Raw genomic sequence first — 20,109 nt, forward strand, 5'->3', positions numbered from 1 at the left:
TCTAAGAGGTTCTCTTTGTCTTACTATTGAGTCTGTCAGTTTAGGCTAGCATCTTCAGAGCAACCTAGGTAATAAGGTAAAATTCTTCAAATTCAGGACATGTGGAGTGTCCAACACCTTAAGCTTCTTTGAAAATACTAACTTTAAGCCACACATTTGGCTTCCCTGTTCACTACTTTCCCTATCATATTTTTAAATTATTTTCCAAAAGTTCTTGAAAAAGACACATTACATTTGTTTCGTAGAGATGATCTAGTTTATACAGCCTTCTTTGTTTAAAAAATAAAATGTAAACTATTCTGGCAGCCTGAACTCAAAGGATAGTTCCCAGAAGTGTTAAAAACTTGACAGACGAGCACACACGCATACGTGTACACACTAGCATTTATCTCATCAATCTCATCAATTCACATAACAAAAATATGTTTTGCTGCACCCTCATTGTTATAGGCAGGTATACTCTAGTTCATGTGCCATAGCTTCCTGTTTATTTACAAAGTACTTTGTGGCTGGTTTTTAGACATCCACATCTTTATTTAGATTTATTCCAGCCTATAATAGCAGAAGGTACGCTAGACAATTTCAGTACCTTATAAGGCACTATTTTCTGATGTAAGAGAGGAACACTCTCGCTGCAGATGTCTAAGGCCTTGGTCCTATAAGTACTTACCTTGAGCATGCGAGTAGTCCCACTCACTTGAAGAGACCCTTTGCCTTTTCCCTTTAACTCCTCCCATGCTTAAATGGAAGGAGATGCAATGAGTATCTTGCAGGGCTATGGTCATAAAGGGTTTTAAACCTGTACAGTCTTTTTGGTTGTATGTGGGGGCAGGGTGGGTATGTGCAGTGGCTTTATTTATTTAATTTATTCTTTTTTAGGTGGAAGTAATTAAAAATAAAGATTTGGATGTCATTGAATAAGAATTCACCACGGATACCATCTCTGAGAACAGGGCCCTGCCCTTTAGTTTAAAATAAAAACCCCAAAATCCTTCACTTAAGTGCCTTAAAAATGTGGTAACTGTTTCACATGGCAACCTTATTTCATAAAAGGTACTATATATACAAAACCAGACCTCAGCCAGTGAGGTCTTGCTTATCTCAACCCCAGTCTTTCAGGATTTAAAAACAAGTTTCTTTCTATGTGCTTAAGAGTCTGCAGACCGGATCCAGGAATCTCAGGCCCTGTTAAGCAGAGTTGTTCTAAAAATAAAAGAAAGAAAAATCTCATGGATTATAGTGCTTCCACCTTCCACTAAAACATGACAGATGGTATTCTTTTGGGGAAGGCATCCATATTAGACATAATGCTTGACAGTCAGATTCTTTCTTCCAGGGCCAGATTCTCAGCAAGTATGAGCATCTTTGACATTCACAGAGGTGCTGATTTTTATATCCTTGAGAGCCTGGCCCTATCAGCAGCATCCTGAAGAATGAATGACTTCAAGTGAATAATACACTCTCCATAATCTACTCTCCTCAGCATCCTACCTAGTGCCTGGAGGGTAGCACTCTTTTCCATGCTCTTCCTCCAGATATAGCAACCTGCTATACTCAAGCAAGCTTTTCCCAGGTACTGCACCATTATGCTTTTCCCTGGCTTAGTATCTTCAGCTACTATTATAGCTATTATAGCTTTAACTTAGCTGTTGGAGGGCGCATCCGCATGTGCAATTTTGGTGCCTGAATAAACTGCGGAGCTTATTGCTTCAGAGTTAATCACTCATGATCAAATGGCATGCCTGGGAGCAATTAACTCCAGAGCAATAAGCTCTGAAGGTTATTTGGGCAAAGTTCGTAGGGAGTTTTGAGGGTCAACCTGCCAGCCCAGGGCTGCTCTCCACAGCTCAGTGTGCTGCAGAGTGGCTGGCTGGGGTACAAGGGAACTTCAGTGGAGAGCTAGCCAGAAGGCAGCTCCTGCACTGAAGTACACATACCCTCATGCCCCAGCCAGTGGGACAGCATCTACATGTGTGCTGCTGCAGAGTTTTTACCCCACAGCAGGGCAGCTATTTACAAGTACTGTCGTGCTGTGGAGTAAATGAGTTTACTCCAGCCTAACAGGGGTACACGTGTAGACACTAAGATGCTTACTGGGCAGCTGGTTTGTCAAATGTAGTAAACATCTCATGTAGACGCACCTAGAAGGGACTTGATTATTCTCCTCAATGGCCCTCAACTTCTTCAGGGTCTCTCTCTTTCAGCTATTCAAGGTTTCAAAACTAAGGTCCACATTCTATCCCAATTACTAGGTATATGAGTGGACTTATGCGAGATTCTATTTGACCTTGCTTAGGTGTCTGAAAAAAACTTTAATACAAAAGATGCACAAGTCTTTCTCTTGTTGTGTTTTTGTAACCAAGCCTTAACATCAGGTGTTGGTATATTACAAACATAGAAGTTTTAATGGATTGTTGGGGGTTTGAACATGGTGGAATAGAAGAGATGTTGAATGAATGGAATAGAATCTGGTCCAAAACATTCCAGATCACCTGCAGCCTTGAATCTCAATTGCAGTGTGTGATGCCCACTGCTTTACAAACCAACTGCTTGAGTTGTGTATACAAATAAAAGGGGGAAATCTGGAAGCTGTTTCCATCTATTCTCAGGATATAGATCCATGTGTATGTTAACAGAGTACACAAAATGACTATACACAAATGGAGGACCATGTACACTTGTACGTGTGTATGCGCATGCATGTATGCAGGGAGAAGGCTAGCATTTTGAGAAGACTTCATACCTGAGTGTCTTCCAGCTGTCTTTTTCCATGTGATTTTCTGGACCTTCACTTTCAAAAGATGCTATGAAGAGAGCTAAATTATAAAAGAAAATAATCAGGGATGGGCATTCTACCTGTTTATAATTTGTGTTTTAATAATTGTGGATAAGTGAAGTAGTGTTATTGGCAATACTGAAGTTTGAGTAACCCTGAGGCAGTATGCCGTTATGAGGGCTTTGGTCATGCAAACTTATCAGGACTGCTTTGTCAGACCCTGACTTAAAGAGCTCTTTCAGGGTGGAGCTCAAGAGACACAACTTCATCTTTTACATTAGCCTCTTTTTTTTTCTCATGCTCATTTTTTATGTCCGTGTATCAGCAGGCAGAAAGAAATTGTATAACCTTTAGTAAAGATTGAAAGATTTTTTTTTACCTTCTTCACTGTAAATGGGTGCAGTGAGTAGATAACTCTGGATCTTCTTGTCCTTTTCAAAAGGACACTCAACTTGTTTCCATGTCATGAAATCATGAATCTGTCTTGAAATGTCCCAAAATTTCTGCAGAGGTAATAAAGAGAATATTATAAAATAAATATATCTTTGCCCTTCTTTCAGATACAACCTCTCGTGCAAGTGTGGGCACGTTGCACTTACCAATACCTCTACATTTCCTCCCCCCACCCACACCCATTAATCTCCTTTTTCAGTCCCTATCCTTTTGTATTACTCCTTTCTTCTGCTTTCACTTAAGCATCTTGCTTAGGCTTGGTACAGTTTCTACCCCACTTCATCAAACACTAACTCTCTTCTTTCATATTCTACTCTCTCTTAGTTTCCCGCACCCCCACCCCTTTCTTCATCTACAGTTGCCTATTAATTTTCACTTGAAGTGTTAGCCTGTTTCTGTGTCTTTTATTTCTGTTAGCTTGTGATTAGAGCCAATCAAAAAATATTTTACTGAGTGTATTTCTGGAAATACAAGTGTGTTCCCCCCCTTCCCTACCCCCCTGAAAAAAAGAGGGTGGCCACCCATCTTATGTTTTCATTGTTTACCTATTGGAGCATACAGTAAACTCTTCTTTTAGCACCTTAAACTTCCTTCAATGCCTCTTAAATACCGCTTGAAACAATGGAAAACATTGGCAAAAGGCTCCCTTCCTCCCTTCCCTAATTTTCTGGGGTTTGTTTATTTTAAATAAAGTTTCCAATAAAATTGCTGGACACTTGAGATTAGTATTGTCAAAGAATTTTAGCTTAGCCAAAAATGCGATGTCCACTCAAGTTTGCAAGGAATTTTCAATCAACCTTAAGTATAATTTTTTTCCCTGCTTCAGTGTTTTCAGAAACAGTCTTTCATTTTATGCTGCAACGGGTTTAAGAAACAAACTAACTCTGCTTTTATGATTATGTATATAATAACATTTACTGTTCAGTCAAGCAGAAAGGGAATATCCAAATCTGGTTCAAACTTTGCTATGTAAACACATTTGTAGATCAGGTCGGGGGAGTTACAAGTCAAATACTGCAGGCAGAGGCTACAATAGTAAATTGGCTTTCAGGAGGCCAATGTTATTCCCATTAAAACTCTGTGAGAAAACCAGCCCAGCTTAGTTTTGTAAAGCAATATTTCTTTTATTTTTTATTGCCTTTGTTTTTAATTTCTTGTTCAGAGAGGCAGTATCTAATTGAGGAAAATAAAAGAAACTCTTCTGTCTCCCTATTTCTGCATATTGAGATTTCTTCTTGCTGTTTTCTTGTTCAGACAAAGCTAGGGCTTGAGAATTATCTAATGTATTAAAGGAGCATTTTGAAGCTCTGGCAATATCTCTTTTTGGCTTAGAAATTGGTGGAAACTGTACAGTTGCAAAGAGACTTTTTTGGTATTGATTAGAAACAACAGCCTCCTTTACTGTGTGTGAATTTTTTCCCTGATCTTTTTGTTGTTGTTGCTGTAAGTCTTCTTAATGCAGGGCAGGTAGAAGCTCCTGGTTTAATTCCTTGCTTGTTTCAGTGCATTGTATTGTGAGAATTGGACTTCCCTCTCACTGCATTTAAAGCTGTTTATCAGAGCTGCTGCACTTGTCCATTGTAGTCTCTTCCATATATTTAGCAATTCTGTTTGAGGAGGAAATACCTAGGGGCTCTGACATTCACTTAGCTTTAAAACTCCCCCCTCCCCCCTCTATCTGATATTTGACAATAGCATTACAGTTACTATTCTTCGCTGCTATCCTTCGCCACCCACACTCCGCCCTTTCAGACTCTGAGTGCCTTGACATCACCACTATTGCTGAAAGAATACAGACTCAGCATCATTAGCTTTTCTATTTCAATTTTTCAGCAAGGCAGGCTGTCTTCTGCAGTTCTTCTGTAGTAACCTGACGGCTGCACAGATGGTCAGAAATGAACCCAGAATTTAAAATGTGCCCTTCCCTGTCCCCCATATGCTTGTAGGACATACCATGTTTTTCATAAAAGAGAGTGGCCACCCATCTTACATTTTCATTGTTTACTTACTGGAACATACAGCAAACTCTACTTTTAGCAGTTTAAACTTTCTTCAACCCTCTTAAATATCGTGTGCTAGCTGCATTTGGTGATTGAACACAGCACTCCACTTGAAAGCAATGGAATTTGTGCAGGCAAGCCCTGGTGAATAGCTTTGAAGGCTTAGGATTTTGCATTTCTTTAAACCCACACATTCTGTTATCAGTCAAGCTCTGATACCAAGCTGATCCGTCACGCAGTTGCATTGTGTCTCTTTTACTGGAGCTGAGGTTACACTGAAGGAGTAACCTCACATTTTGGGCCCAACCACTGTTTTAAATATGGTCTAAAGACAGTTCTCTACTTCTCTAGGTGTTTCAAGAGGGTTCATGTCAAGTCCAGAGAAATTGCTTGTCTTCAGTAAGCCAGACTTCTCACTGGGTGAGCAAAGTGGTAACCTAGTAAGAATCTGCCTGTACCAGAATCTTTGTTTATACACTAATGTAAAACTCAGCTACTCTAAGCCAAAAACTTTTTTTTTGTTTTTGTCCTACTCCCAGGGAGGGGAGAAGCTTGTTTCTGCTACAAAACTTCCCATTCAACTTTCGGAATAAGAAAAGAAAGCTGACTTGGAATTGGAAAGCATAGAAGCCGCAGAATCCATCAGGTCTGCTTTTAGGCTTTGGTGATGTATTGTTCCTTATAGCATATACTTTCTTTACATTTTCTACCCTGCCTTTTTAAAATAATTGTTTGGGTCTCCTAATTCAATATCTTCATGTATTGTAACTTTTTTTTACTTTTAAGGCTCTCCAGCACCTTGCTCTCTCTTTGTCCAACAAGAATCTTCCTTAAAAGACTTTCCTTTTCTATTTGTATTTCTATTCGAGTTGTATTCATGTTAGCAGTTCCATCTCATGAAATACCACCCAATCTTCTCCGCTGAAGTGCTGTATTTCCCACTGAACATTATTGCATATACGGTCTGCTAATTGACCTACTTGATTATATGTTTTCTAGACTTGTGTGAATTTTGCATTGTTTCTTTCATATATACTAGCAATTTATTTTTAGTGTTAAAATGTGCTGAAATATTCATGTAACATTTGAAAACAAAATGGGCAGCTTTATGGAAGTTTTTAGTGGTGGTAAATCTGCCATCTAGATGTGCTAGATACAGTTTCCACTGCTGCAGTATACTTAGAGAATAAGTCTAAACCACATTATTTTTTATCCTGCATGCCCAAGAAAATTATTTTAACTTTGCATATAGATGACAGCAGATGGAGACTGTATTGGTTGACTAATTTAGGGGTTCAACAACTATACTGAGCTATAGGGATCTTTACTTAATTTAGAATGCTTAAAAAATTTGCAATGTACAGCATTTGATTAATGTATTATATTATTCTATGAAAACAGAGCCTCACCTTGAAGTTTATCTGTCCATTGGGCAAGCGATTTGTATGTATCTTGTGCAGAAAGTAAATATCTTTTATGAACAGGTTGAAAACTGGGATGACAATTTTCTCCCGATTGCTATTGGCAGTTTGTGACCTCTGTGCTGCTCCTTGCAGGGCCGTTCGATAATTACAGAAGTTGCTAGATGGATCCATGTGATGCTGTTCCATTAAAACAAACCAAAACAACAGACAAGTAACAAACTGATGGTGAAAATGCTCACAGGTACCAATGCTCTGACTAGGTCAATGGAGAAAAAAAATTGGGGATTATCAGTGTTTGCTTCTATTTTATTACTTTTCAGGTTCCATTCTTAATCAATTAAGATGGGCTCAAGCAGTAAAAGGGGTTTGGATCCATACTTTCCCTAAATGCAGAGTTTATAGAACTTATTGCATGTCTAGTAAATAACTTTCAGTTGCTTATGGGAAAACAAGAAACTGCCTTTAGAAAAGGGTGATCAAAATTTCTGTCCATTCAATATTGCTTTGAAGTTGTTAATAAAATGTAACAGGGCTGTCCAACTGGAAACCTGTCAATCACGTGTGGCCCATGAAGGATTAAACTGTGGCCCTAGGGCTCCCACCCAGCCACTGCTCTGACTGCAGCAGCAGCTGGGGGCTCCAGACTCCCCCTGTCTCCAGCTTCCCCTTCTTGCCCTGCAGGGGGCAGGGTGGTCCAGCACAGACTTCAATGCCAGTAGACCCCAAAGCCTGAGTAATGGTGCATCAAGAGAGCTTGCTTCAGGGAAGCTAAGGGTGAGTCAGGGTACCCAGGCAGATGGTACTGCAGAAGGGGTGCCTGGGTGCATACAGAAAACTGTGGAGGGGGACACAGTACCCTGGTATTTGGTGCAGCAGCGGGGCCTGGGCAAGCTGCAGCCCCTGGATCCATGGCCTCCATGGCTGCAGCCACTGCTAGTGTGGCCTGAGGCCCATGTGGCCCTTTGCCACTTCAAATTTGGACACCCCTGAGCTGTAGTATTATTTCAAATCTCCACTAGATAGAGTACTTTAGTTAGGGATAAGGATTTTTTTGTGGGGGGAGGGAACGGAAGAAAAAAAAAGACAAGGGGTGCCTATAGCTGTCCAGGGAAGCTGTCCAACATGCTGTAATTATAGTGCTTGTTCGAAGAGCTTTAGTTAAAGCACCCTTCCCACCATTTTGAATTGTATGGACTCTGATGTACAGGACACTGCGGGTGCTTTAGAGTGGCTCTGGGAGCCATCCTAATTAAAGTGCCCCTCAGCCCTGGAGCACATGAAATGATGACTTAGCATTTTCACAGGGGAAGGTGAGAAAAATGCTCACTTTAAAAAGGAATGCCAAAGAACATCCTTTGAATTGAATCTGAAACCACTTTGAGGTAAGCTTTTCCAACAGATAATTTATTTCCTCTTTTTTCCACATTAGGGAGATATTTTCAAAACAGAATAAATAGCAAGTGTTTTTCTGCCAGCCCCAATGTATACAGTGAGGACACTTAATGTATGCTGCTTCATCTCTGTTACTTATCTGCACCCCAGCCTGTGCTGTTGGTATTGTTACATGGTGCTTGTTTAAATAGGATATTAATCTTACACATACTCACCTCTAAGACATCAAATTTGGCTGTTTTGACCTTGGACCAAGTTTTCTTTAGTCTTGCCACAGGACTCAAGTTCATTCCAGCTAAAAGGACAGGAGAGAGGCAAAAAAAAACCAAATCAAAAAAAGATAAAACCTAAATTCAAAGGCTGGGTTTCTTCCCCCCAAGTGTCAAAATGCACTTAAGAAGTGCATTTTATGCTTTAGAAAGCCATTCAGCTTGACAACTGAAGCTTGTCAAGCTAACACCCACTGCATTAGTCTGTCACCAGTGCATAGTACCACAGGAAGGATGTGCATACAGATCCAGTGATTTAATTTAGGGGCTAGATAAGCACCTAAGGTCATTTAAGACGTCAAATCTAGCGCTCTTGACTTAAAGCCAGCAACAATGCTGAGGACACTCACAGATAATGGCCATCATGGAGTTAAAGTTGCCAATGTTGAAGCACTCTCTTGCCACATCAATGAAAAATTCCACCATTCTTGTCCTTTGCTTTTTCTTCACAACCTGAAACAAAGAAGATCCCATTGAAACCAAGGGAATGATGCATGTTGGATGTGGGGTTATTCCAACATGCTGTTGGAATAAGCATTTCCATTTTTCACCAGCTAAGAGTTTTTCTTGAGGCAGTCTTCTGGGTGTTTTTTCAAGATTCCTTTTGTTATTAAAAATAGTTACAGTATTTTGGGCTGTTATGTGGAAGAGTGGAATTCTTTTTTTATATATAAGATAAAGGGCAGTGTTTCAGGGAATCTTATAAAATAGCTAGACACTATTAAGTAATTTCCTTTCTTTGAAGAAGGGAGAGAGAATGAAGCAGCCACCAGAATGCCAGAGATATGCAAACAGTTCAAGTATCAAAGGAAGAAGAATGCCACATGGGTATGCTAGAGGGACTGTATATATTAATTCCAGGGGGAAATGCAAAGGGGGTTGGAAGTCAAATGCTACCCAGGTCCAAGTTTTCCCTTTCTAAATCAACAGATTAATCCAAACTCTCTAGATTGATGGTAGATGAGGGAAGTGTAATAAGATGCTGACATATAACAATCCTCATTTACTGCCGTGATGCTGGTGGATGAGACTAGACATCCGCACAGCTGATTTACTTGTGTAAGCAGAGACTGTTCTGCAAGTTGGCTTTACTAATCACTGGTTTATGGTGTGATTGTCCAAGAACCACTAATAAATACTAACAGATCATTACATTATTATGGGAGCAGTTATTCTGGAGATCAGCGATAATAAGTAAGTCTCCAGAAGCCACAGCAATGGTACTTTCAGCAGAGGGTCTGTAGATTAAGCAGGTATGACGACTGAACTATCCTTTTCCCATAACCCCCCCTTTTTTTTTTTCAGTTTAGGAGTAAGGCAAGCAGAAGGATCTTCCTTGTCCTTGCTGCTCTAATGACTTGTGGTCAGATCCAAAGATGATAAAACGGAGAAAAGTTGCACTAATTTATACTAGCTAAAGTAGTTGCCTTAAGCTTTCAGAGGTCTAAGTGCATTCTACTCTGAAATGTTTTCAAAGTGGTAACATTTTTCTTCCCAGAGTTTTAAGTGCTAGAAAAGACTTGAAAGGTGAACTCACTTGAGAGGGGGAAATATGTACAGAAAAGGAATTAATGGAAACCATTTCTTGAATATGTTTCTTTGTATGTTACAGTTCTTAACATAGATCGCCTGTCTGCTTGCCCTGTTTCTTCCCCTTGATCTTTACGCAAGATCCTTAACCTTGTCCTTGTAACAGCACAAGGTATTCTGATGGCAATAACCATGATATCATATCACAGTGCACTGAAAAGATAGTGTGTTTGCAATATAGTAAAACTTTTGTTTAAAGACGGGCATATTTGGGAAGACACAGATGCCATAAAAACATTCATAAAGTTCTATTCACTGTAGCATTTGTAAAGTTTTATTTCTTAGCCATGACTGCTGGTAACATAAAAACCACCCAGAAATAGATTCTGAACTTTTAAATGTTAAGCATGTACCTAACTATACACATGTAACCTTTCTGACTTCAGAGAGGCTGCTCATACGATTAAAATTGTGCTGGATCTGGTTCCACACGTGTAACATCATAGTTGTGGTGGGGTTTTTGTCTTTTTGGAATTATTGCTTGGGTATTTTCTTTTCATCCATACTTACCCTACAAATTTCTGTAGCTACCAACATGCTAAGGCAGTTGAACCAGTTGTCATAGGCCTCCAAGTTGTAGGTTTTGGTAACATCACCCCGGCACTGAAAGAGAAGAAGCTCTGTGTTAATCCTATACTAAATCCTGATGAAGATGACAGTAAATGTGTGCTGTTATTACTACGTATAAACCCCTATTTCATTTGAAGTAATTAGAAAATCTAAGTGGATGGCTCTGGATTAAGAGGAAAAAGATCTCTTAGAAAATAGCAAGCTGAACATACTTATTTTTATTCCCCTTAAGATTTGTGAAAGAAGCAGGCATGGATTTATGATTTGGGCAAATGTGTTTATTTTTTCTATCCCTTTACCTTCCCTCACCAAAACACACATATTGTTGTATGCCCAGACTTCTTAACATCCTTTTTAAAGGTAACAACAGAAGAAAGTTAATAGCTTTAAGCAACATTTTTCTAAAGGATTCCCTACTGGTAACAAGACCTGGAGCCAGAATTATTGGTTAGTAATGTGAATTATTAATCTTTCCTATCAGCCTGTTCTGGCAGTGTTGGCACTGGGGTGAGTGGCTGGATGCCCAGAGGTCAAGGGTTTGAGGCCACAGCAGAAGTGCTTATGGCACAGCCCTATTAGATTCAACATATCTGCAAATTCCACTAAAATACCTTGTCAAAAGGACATGAGAAAAGCAAGGATCTTTCCTACCTTTTTGTGTAGAGAACATTGTATAAAGCCTTTTAATCTCTGCATAGTTCTCCTGCTATTGAGGAACCAAGGAATAGGATACATAGAAAGGGCAATTCTGTCTCCATCCTTTTTGTCTTCTAAATTTCTGATTGTGCCAGTGTTAAAGTATCACAAAACTTGGGGGAAGAGACAGTCCCTGTCTTTCTCTCAACTGTTTTGTAGGCCACAAAGAGCCACATGTAACAGAAAGAAACCCACAGTTAGAAGCAGCAAGACTAAGGCTGCAGGATTCTTGTACTGCTTTACTGAATATGTGAAACTGCAAGTTCCACCTTCTTGAGCTATAATACTTGTATAAAAAAGTGAGCCCAGTAGGCTATCCTCTCTGCTTGGTGGATGTCTTTCTTATGAGTGATGTTCTATATGCTCTGTTCAACATTTAGTTATTCTTTGCCTTTGAACATTGTCTTATTTTTCAGCCATTTGAATGGAAATAAGCATGAGAAAGAGAGAGAACTAATGAACATTGCTTAATCAACTTCGTTGGATTTAACATACTTAAAGTTTTGAAAAGCATGATGTAGTAGTAGCCAGTTCATAAAGTAGTCTGAATAAGTAATAGGATAACATATCCCTTTGGGCACTGAAAATTTGCTAGATTCAGTGCTACCAAACCAAATCATCTCATCTTCAGGTAGCTGAAGTGGAACTACCATTGAGTTGTGCCGCCTCCATGCCTTTAATGGATATTGCATACATATTTGAACTCTTGAGGCTCTTTACTTTGGCTGTGCTTGATTTCCTCCTCCACACACATACCTTGTGATTATCCAGTGAGTCCATGTGGCTGACAATCTGCATCAGATCCTCAGGGTAAATGTTGCTCACCCTTTCCTGCATTAGAATGACAGAAGAGGTTGTCAGTTGTACACATGCAGATGTTGACAGGGAATAGAGCTGAGGCGTGAAGGCCACTTTGATATTTTCCAATTCTCTTTGCTCTACTTTTTTGTTTGATCCAGGGAACCAACAAGAAGTGGTGTCTTTTGTTTAGTTGTGACCATAGGTCTTGTCATGTGCCAACTGGGGACTGGGTAAGTTTTTACCGTGGCTGCCAGGTCTCCTCACCTTCATTCTCAATCAGTAGATTTTGAAGAAGGGGCTAAACGTTTTGGAAGGCTCTGTGGTTGCTTCCGTCATAGTTGGGTTATAAAGTTGCCTCTGGATTTTTGGGACGTGTATGTTTGCCTCCCTCATAAACCTATCTACCTGCCCTCATTCATTACTATCATCATTTAGGTGAGAGCATTTAATTAGGCTGAAGGTTCCTGTTGAAGACAGAAGCCTAATGCCTGGCCAAGAACACATTCACACATAGTAAACAAAGTGAACTGATTTAAAAGAGCAATATCAAAATCTCACCAGTTCAATATGAGTCAGCTGCTGTGCCAAGATGAGAGGGTCACAACACACACTCAGTATGTCCTTCTGAGTTGACTGCGGCTTGTTTTTAAGGATGGTTCCTTTATCAGCAACAGGTTGCCGAAATTTCTCTCTAATCTCTTGGTACTGACTCCGTGCAGAGAGGGTCATCAACAGATTCTGTGTCATCTGGCTAATGATTTTTTTCACCGTTCCATTTTCCTAAGCATAAGAGGGCAGGATCATTGATTAAGAGTCTTTACTTTGGATTAGGGATTTGTATCAACAAGGCATTTCTACCTGAGCTAAATAAATGCCGCCTAGCATCCTATCTTCTATCCAGTTACCAAAGTTCTTTATCATGTGGTTTATCATGTGTATCCAGCTCAGGATACCCTAGGCATCTGTGTAGCTTTACTAACATTTTAACCCCTTCCTCTGTAACTGTGCTCCCAGTAGCTTGGCTGTCATTGCAGCCAGGTCATCTTGGCTCCAAATCCATTTCAAAAGGTTTATCAGTCACTTAGATACAGGAGTAATGAAAGACTGAAGGTCAGCATGATGATTTCTGGTCTCTTTCTCATTTTGCAGAGACAAAGTATTTATTAGACTCGCATACATAACTAATCAAGTCTGGCTGCCCTGAACAGACTCTTGGGAATTCCCAGTTTGAAAGACTCTCCTGCACTGTTCTAGCTTGGCATAACGATTGCTTACACACCCAACCAGTCAAAAGGAGAAGATGCAAATACTCCATGGTAGACTTCACTTTCCAGTGCCTGTATCTCCCTGCAGCACCTTCTAAATGCCCCAGCTGCTCTGGCCCTTGGCAGTCTCACAAAGGAACAGGGCATGCAGTTAATGGCCTTACTTGAAACAAAGGAAATCTAGGATGGATATCATGAAGAGCTTATTAATTATGAGGGTGGCTGACCACTGGAACAAATCAAATTACTTAGAGGTTGTGGAACCTCCATACCTGGACGTTTTTAAGAACAAGTTAAACTAGTAATTTTCAACCATGATGCTGTGGCAACCTGGGGAGCCATAATATTTTACAGGGGTGTCATGTATTATCGGCCCTTGTCACGGAGTCACGTAAGTGCCCCATGACTGTGAGTGTGATTGGCAGAGCTGCCAATCACCCGGGCAGCTCAGGTGCCGGTTACCAGGGCGACCAGGTGGGTCACATGGCCAGAAGGGGGCAGGGCCGGGCCTTTATAAACAGTTTAGGCCGGAGCCTGCCTTACAGTTCCCTTCTGGCTGTCGCAGGAGCAGGAGCAGGAGCAGGAGCTCAAGCTCGAGCTCAAGCTCTGCACCTGAGCTGAGTGGCCCGAGTTAGTGGTCGCAGCCTTACCACGCTAACGGGCTGCGATGATGCGGGGAACAAGAATGGCCTAAAGGGAGGTAGGCTTGAGAGCCTTGGTGGGGGCTTGCATTTATGTTTGGAGCAGGGAGACTCTGTGTGGTTTATGTTACAGCCGGGTGGCTTGAGCTTATGTTACAGTTTGCCCCGGAGGACCGGGTGAGGCTGTAGGGGAGTGAGGAGGCCTCACGGGGGCTCCCCAGCTGCTTGGGGGTTCCCGGTGCCCAGTAGGGGCACAGTGCCAGTGGGCACTGTGCCAGAGAGGCACCGTATTGCGCCAGGGAGGCGCGGTATGCGGGGTTGCAGACCCCAGCCCATAAGGGCGGTGTTTTGCCCAGTGGGGCATCCAGACCCAGAGAAGGGTCAAGGGGACAGGCATGGTAGCGGCCCCTGAGAGGGCAAGGCCCCAGAGCGGGGCAGAGAAAGAGAGCGTGAGGCACGTGGTAGCGGCCCCTGAGAGGGCAAGGCCCCAGAGCAGGGCAGAGAAAGAGAGCGCGAGGCACGCGGTAGCGGCCCCTGAGAGGGCAAGGCCCCAGAGCGGGGCAGAGAGAGAGCGCGAGGCACATGGAACGCTGGCAAGGGTGCCGGTATTAGGGCGACGGCAGCGAGCCAGGCCCAGGGCGCCGGTATTAGGGTGGTGGCAGCGAGCTGGACCCAGGGGGTGCCAGCGATAGTCAGACGCCGGCGAGACAGGCCCCAGGTGCAGGGAGCGGGCTGGAAGATAGGAGCCCTGCCCAAGGGGGCGCCAGGTGGGCGAGGAGCCCAGGGTGCCCGAGAGAGAGAGAGAGGGCACCAGAGGGGCAAGGGACCGTACAACGTCCCACAGAACAGCTGCGAGGCTTGGGGCGTGCTGAAGGGGAGGTTTGGAGGCATGCATAGCCCTTAAGGTGGGGCGCATAGAGATACCCCATTCCGGAGTAGGGGCAGGAACATCAGTACCGTCAACTAGGGGAACAGAGGCAGCCTCCCGTACAACTTATTTGTCATCAAAGTCGTGGCAGGTGAGATTCTGAGGGTGCTGAGTCCACCCTAACGTGACGGTAGGGGGCGCTAGGGAGTTCACGGCTGCTCCTAGGCCCCATTCCCTCACAGCCCTCTAAAATGTGCAAGCACCTACACATGATTCACAAGTTAAATCCAGAGATTTCACATAGGAATCCACGATATCAGAAGCATTATGACCTGTTGTAGTCTTTATGAGTTCTCGCAACAGAAGAACTACTTTATTTTTCTGTAGTCAGGAAAAGGGTGAATGCTAAGAGCAGGCATTTTCCAAGAGGTTTCCTGGGTCTAACAAGGCTGAGAACCACTAAGTGAGCTAGGCAAATGCTTGGCTAGGATAGTCGAGCCAGAGACAATCCTGCCATGGACATGGGACTGAAGTAGATGACCCGAGGTACCTTTCAGCCCCATTTTTCTATGATTAACTAATGTTTCTGATGATGTTCCTTGTTTTCTTCCCTATGCAATTAATTATCTATTTTCCCTACTTCATTTGCTTGGTACTATGGCCATCTAAGGGTTAATGTTGTTGCTGTCATGTATCTGCAGCCAGAGTTAACTGGATGGATTTCGAAGAACTGAAATATGTCTGTGGTTATTGCCACTAACATGTGATGATGACCAAAACCTGTGTAACAGATGTGAGAGACTGTGACTACTAAATACTTGTATACAATAATTAAGCAATAATGTTGGTAGAAAGTTTCTTTACAAAGCAATAATCTGTTTCCAACTGGAATCAAATAAGAAGCTGAAGGCAGCATAACTTATTTTTGTGAGGCAACTGGATTATTGCTAAACAGCAGCTGGTTGAAACTGTTATTGCTATTTTGCTACACATCTAGAAATATGGGGATAGGGTGTTCCTTAAGAGTCTAATCTGTTACGTTGGATTTTATACTGTAAATCCATGCTTTCAGTTGTTATGTCTGACTGACACCTGTGTAAGTGAGAAGGGAATGCCTCCCCCTTGTGAATCATATGGAAACAGGAAATTAAATAGTGGCTAAAGCTACTCTCAATTTAGAGATCACCTATTTTTGCAACTATAGTCAAAGTCTTCTAGATTGGTGATTTTGTTTTAGCGTGACTTTTTTTTATTTTTTCCCCATGGTCTTTTTACCTTAAAGTTCTCCCAGCTTGCTTCCAGTGCCATTGAGTACACATGACTGACCCTTGCTGATGTCAGAAGTAAATTTGACTCTGAACAGGGCTGTTGCTTAGTCCTAAACTCAAATGCATGGTCCTGAATGCTGGAAGAAACTGCGTCCTGAAAGATCCTAAACAAGGGTCAGTTAAATCTTAGTAATGTCTTGCACATCAGAGCTGATCCTCAAGAGAATTGCTTCTGTAATATGCCTGTGTCTCGCCTACCTGTACTGGGATCATATCTGTCCTACATGTTTGATTATTCAAGCATAGCAGTTTGTTTTGCCATCCTCAAGTTTCCAGACCAGATATACTATCATCTTCAGTACTGTTGTCGTGCATCTATTCTCTATTAACTCATAATGTCTTGTATTTCAAGGAGAGCTTCCCTGGGGAAGCTGGAAATGTAAAAACTTAACAGTGTCTAAAGCAACACCTTTTAAGTAATTTATTACAGCATAAAAGAATAGGCAACAAGTGATCCTGGAAACTATTTACTATTTGTCAGGTCATCAAATTACATTTCTAGGGGTCAGAGGCAACCTAGCCTTTTGCTAACTGAGAACCTGGGATGTAGCCTTGTTTAAGGGATAAATGCTTATGATATCATAATAAATGGATGGTACCAGAAACCTCAACAACCAGTGCATTGAGCTATTTCATAAAACAAGGCAAGTACATTTTCTCCAGCTAGCAATTTATTTGTGCACAAGGGAGCTTGTGAAGTGGGGGGATCCACAGCATTTCCTCTAGTTCAAAATAATAGATTTAAAACAGTCTTATCCAGGCTATATTATCTGGACTTACTGCAAATGGTAGATGTTAAAAAAAGAAAAAGGAAAAAAAACTCCTGTCATGGTAGGATCCCTGACAATCAACTTCTGGCCTTCCCTCACTTATAACTGCAGCAGATGGCATACCATAATCCTTCCTCCCTTTCCATTTGAAGATGCTGACTTTTCCTTAATAGTATGGAGGGTAAACAATGTTGTCAATACAATAAAACTGGCTTACTTCCTTCTGAGGACTGACGCAGTGTGCGAGTGCATCGTGTTTTATAACTACCTTTCAGAATTCTGTCAGACTTGTTGCTTTTCATTCTTCTGCACACAAATCAACAAAGCGTGCACAGAATCCTTTTGTATCGCAAGCTCTTTGTGACTCATCTTAAAAATATCTTCAGAGATTTTGGATTTGTGATGTGACCAGAATTTAATAGGTAGACTGTTGCTCAAAGAAAATCTGATGAGCTAATATAAACATAGCATCACACCTGGTAATGTTACTGTTGTCATCATGGCTATCACTGGGGACCAAGCCTGAGACCTCCAGACCCGGCCTGCTTACAGATATTTTACAATTTCAGTGTTATTCCTTACAACCAGTCTTCTACCTCCTCCCTCCCATTTCATCTTCTGTACCATGATCTGGTGCTGGTTCAAGTGCAAACTGCTATATAGAGTTTCTTACTAATTGACCCTTAAGTGCACCACTTAGCTATCGGCGTTACTAAACTGAGTTACGCCACTGCTGAGAAAATGTAAAGAAAGTAGGAGAGCAAACCTGACATGTTGAGAGAAACTAGTTCTAAGTTAGTATCAGTCTTGTTCTTGTATAGGTTATTTTCCCCACCATACCTCATTGCAGTGTGTGATCCGGTGAGCAATCTCTTTCAACTCTTTCATAGATTTGTCATCTTGGAAGTCATAAGGGAATGTTTCAGTCCATTCCTTCAGGAGCTGAATGATCTTGGCAGCAAAGGATTTTAGCTTTGCCTAAAGAGCAATAGAGATTAGTTAATTACTGACCCACAGGCCCTTTTTTACATCCTTTAAAGGAAGTGTTTGCTTGACAGAAAAAATTTAAACTGTTATCCACAGCTGAAAAATCTTTGCAGTGGTATTGTGCAAAGAAACTGTTGTTAATTTAAAATTGTACAGCATCAGATTCACAGCTGATGGCCTGGCTCCACAAATGCTTCCTTTTGAAGATATATATATATATATATTTTTTTAAAGCTAGTTAGAAAAAGTCAGGACAATGGTAGGTCTGTGCAAGTGCTTGCAATCAATTCCAAGGGGGAGTAGAGTTTTTCTTATGTACATTAGCAGAAGGTGAGGGGACTGGGACTATCTTGATTCAAATATATCCAGGCTGCAGCATTCTAACCAAAGTGTCTTTCACATGAAGCTCTTACAAACAAAATTTTTCTTTTATAGAAATTTATCAGACCTGCTCGATTGTACTACATTTAAAAACCAAATGGACCTTGAAAGTAAAATGTTGGCTCTTACACAAAAAAGCCATCATTCAGAGTAAGGAGAAGCTGTTTTCTAGCTTGGTCACTTACAAGTGAATGCTCCAGCACCATTCTATCAGATATAACTGAGATGCCAATTACTTCTATCTATGTGGGGAAAAGAGAGTAGCACTAGTAAAATCAAGGGAGTTATCTTGTAAGGTTTGGAGATGGTGCTAATGAACAATACTTCCCCATACTCCATGATTACTTGGCAGTTTATCCAAGCTATCAGTAACATTCAACTTCAGCTAGAAACATGGTTTGTTAAGTTGCGTACTATCTGACAAAGCTACAGTAGCTCCCCACAGTGTCATACTGCAGCAGCACCTCCACTGAGTGCCTTCTAGCAGACTGCACACATGTTCTCACTGATTTTTATCTAAGATGCTGCACCTCAAACAGCACTCCTGGCAAGAACTGTCTCGTTGTGCAGAAGGTGATGAATCCCAGTTAGGAAGGCAGGAAACATAATGTCAGATACTGTGTTGGTCAAGGTATGCTCAAAGAGGCAGATGACATTTTTGTTACTCTGCAAAACTCAGTAACTGCCAATGTCGGTCCAATGCTAGAGTAAATTATGGACAATGTGTAGTCATTTGGGAGAGACATTGCATTTTGCCAAGGGCCAAATTCTTCCCTGTAGTCAGTACAAATCAGTGTGAACACATTGTCTAAATAAGGACAGAATCTGCTCTTGGTGGGACAGGAAGCATCTAATTTTAATCCTGTTGATCCTTATCTCTGATTAAGAGACTTACTGAAAATAAATGAAGCACTAAAAAAGAGGAAGACTGTTGTTGTGAGTAAGTATTTGGGTTTTTACAGTCTCAGTTGTCAGCTAAAAAAGTTCCATTATGCAAACTGCAGTTCCTCCTCGGAACTGGCAAGGTACTTCCCTCTAGTTACCTCCACACCATGCCTGCTGGAATCCACCGAAAATGAACTAGCAGTAAAAGTAGCAGTTGAGGAAATGAATGGGTTTTCCACTGAGGTGAAAGAGAATGTCTTCCCAGAACCTGGTGGGAATTCCCTCCCAAACATCAGGTCAGTGTTATGAAAGAACTCTCCCTGTCTCTTGTTATTAACTGGCTGCTTACGCTGACTTTTTTCTTTTTAACAGCTCACTGAAGTACAATCAGTGTGGGAATTAATGATGGCTAATATGAATTTAAAATTAGATCACACAGGGTTTGAACATTTCAGAAATGAACTACTAAGAGAGGGGGAATGGGAGACGGGGCTTTGTAATAAAAGAATGTAAGTTGCACTCCATGGCCATGTCCAGATGAGTGCAGATGTGGGCCACATTGCACATGCGGGTGTTCCCTGCACTGCTACCTCACATGGGGTTTTTTGGCCCCGGGAGATCTTATGGGGTCAAAAAAACCCACACTGAGAAAAAAGTTGGGTAGCTCATGCAGCAGCAATGCACACCACCCCAAACCAGAACCTGGCCAGCCAGAGTCACACACTGGTTGCCCCCCAGGCTCTGAGCTGCAGGAGTGTTGTGGCTGCAGTTCCCCAAGGCCCCCAGGACCCCAGGTAAAGCTGCTGGGTCCAACACAGTTGCATTCAGAGGAGGTTTTCTGGCATGTGGCAGGTTATGCAGGGGAAGGGTTGGGGGGATCAGAGAGCCTCTCTGATCCCTTCCCCCACAGACCCTATCTGTCCTCTAGATCTCCCCAAGCACCCTCACTAACCTTTTGCATGCTGATCAGGTGGCCATTTTTAACATCTAACATCACCAAATGTCTGTACATT

The 20,109-nt window shown here is 41.7% G+C and overlaps 1 protein-coding gene across 3 annotated transcripts in view; it reads right to left on the reverse strand.

Moving 5' to 3' along the window:
• Positions 1 to 366: 366 nt before the first annotated feature.
• Positions 367 to 20,109, reverse strand: part of RASGEF1A (RasGEF domain family member 1A) — a 310,602-nt gene continuing 290,859 nt past the window's right edge. For 2 of the 3 annotated variants that reach the window (XM_090057742.1, XM_090057743.1), the window contains 10 exons: positions 17,684 to 17,821; positions 12,530 to 12,751; positions 11,927 to 12,001; positions 10,415 to 10,507; positions 8,665 to 8,767; positions 8,261 to 8,340; positions 6,639 to 6,830; positions 3,156 to 3,279; positions 2,744 to 2,816; positions 367 to 1,203 (listed from right to left, as the gene is read on the reverse strand). In XM_090057742.1, coding sequence (XP_089913868.1) covers positions 1,179 to 1,203; positions 2,744 to 2,816; positions 3,156 to 3,279; positions 6,639 to 6,830; positions 8,261 to 8,340; positions 8,665 to 8,767; positions 10,415 to 10,507; positions 11,927 to 12,001; positions 12,530 to 12,751; positions 17,684 to 17,821 — 1,125 coding nt within the window. In that variant the 3' untranslated portion in view covers positions 367 to 1,178. The other variant, XM_090057741.1, reaches the window with a different exon arrangement.

Source organism: Crocodylus siamensis, chromosome 7 (genome assembly GCF_052110815.1).
Source record: "Crocodylus siamensis isolate JL-2025a chromosome 7, ASM5211081v1, whole genome shotgun sequence".
Lineage (NCBI taxonomy): Eukaryota > Metazoa > Chordata > Crocodylia > Crocodylidae > Crocodylus > Crocodylus siamensis.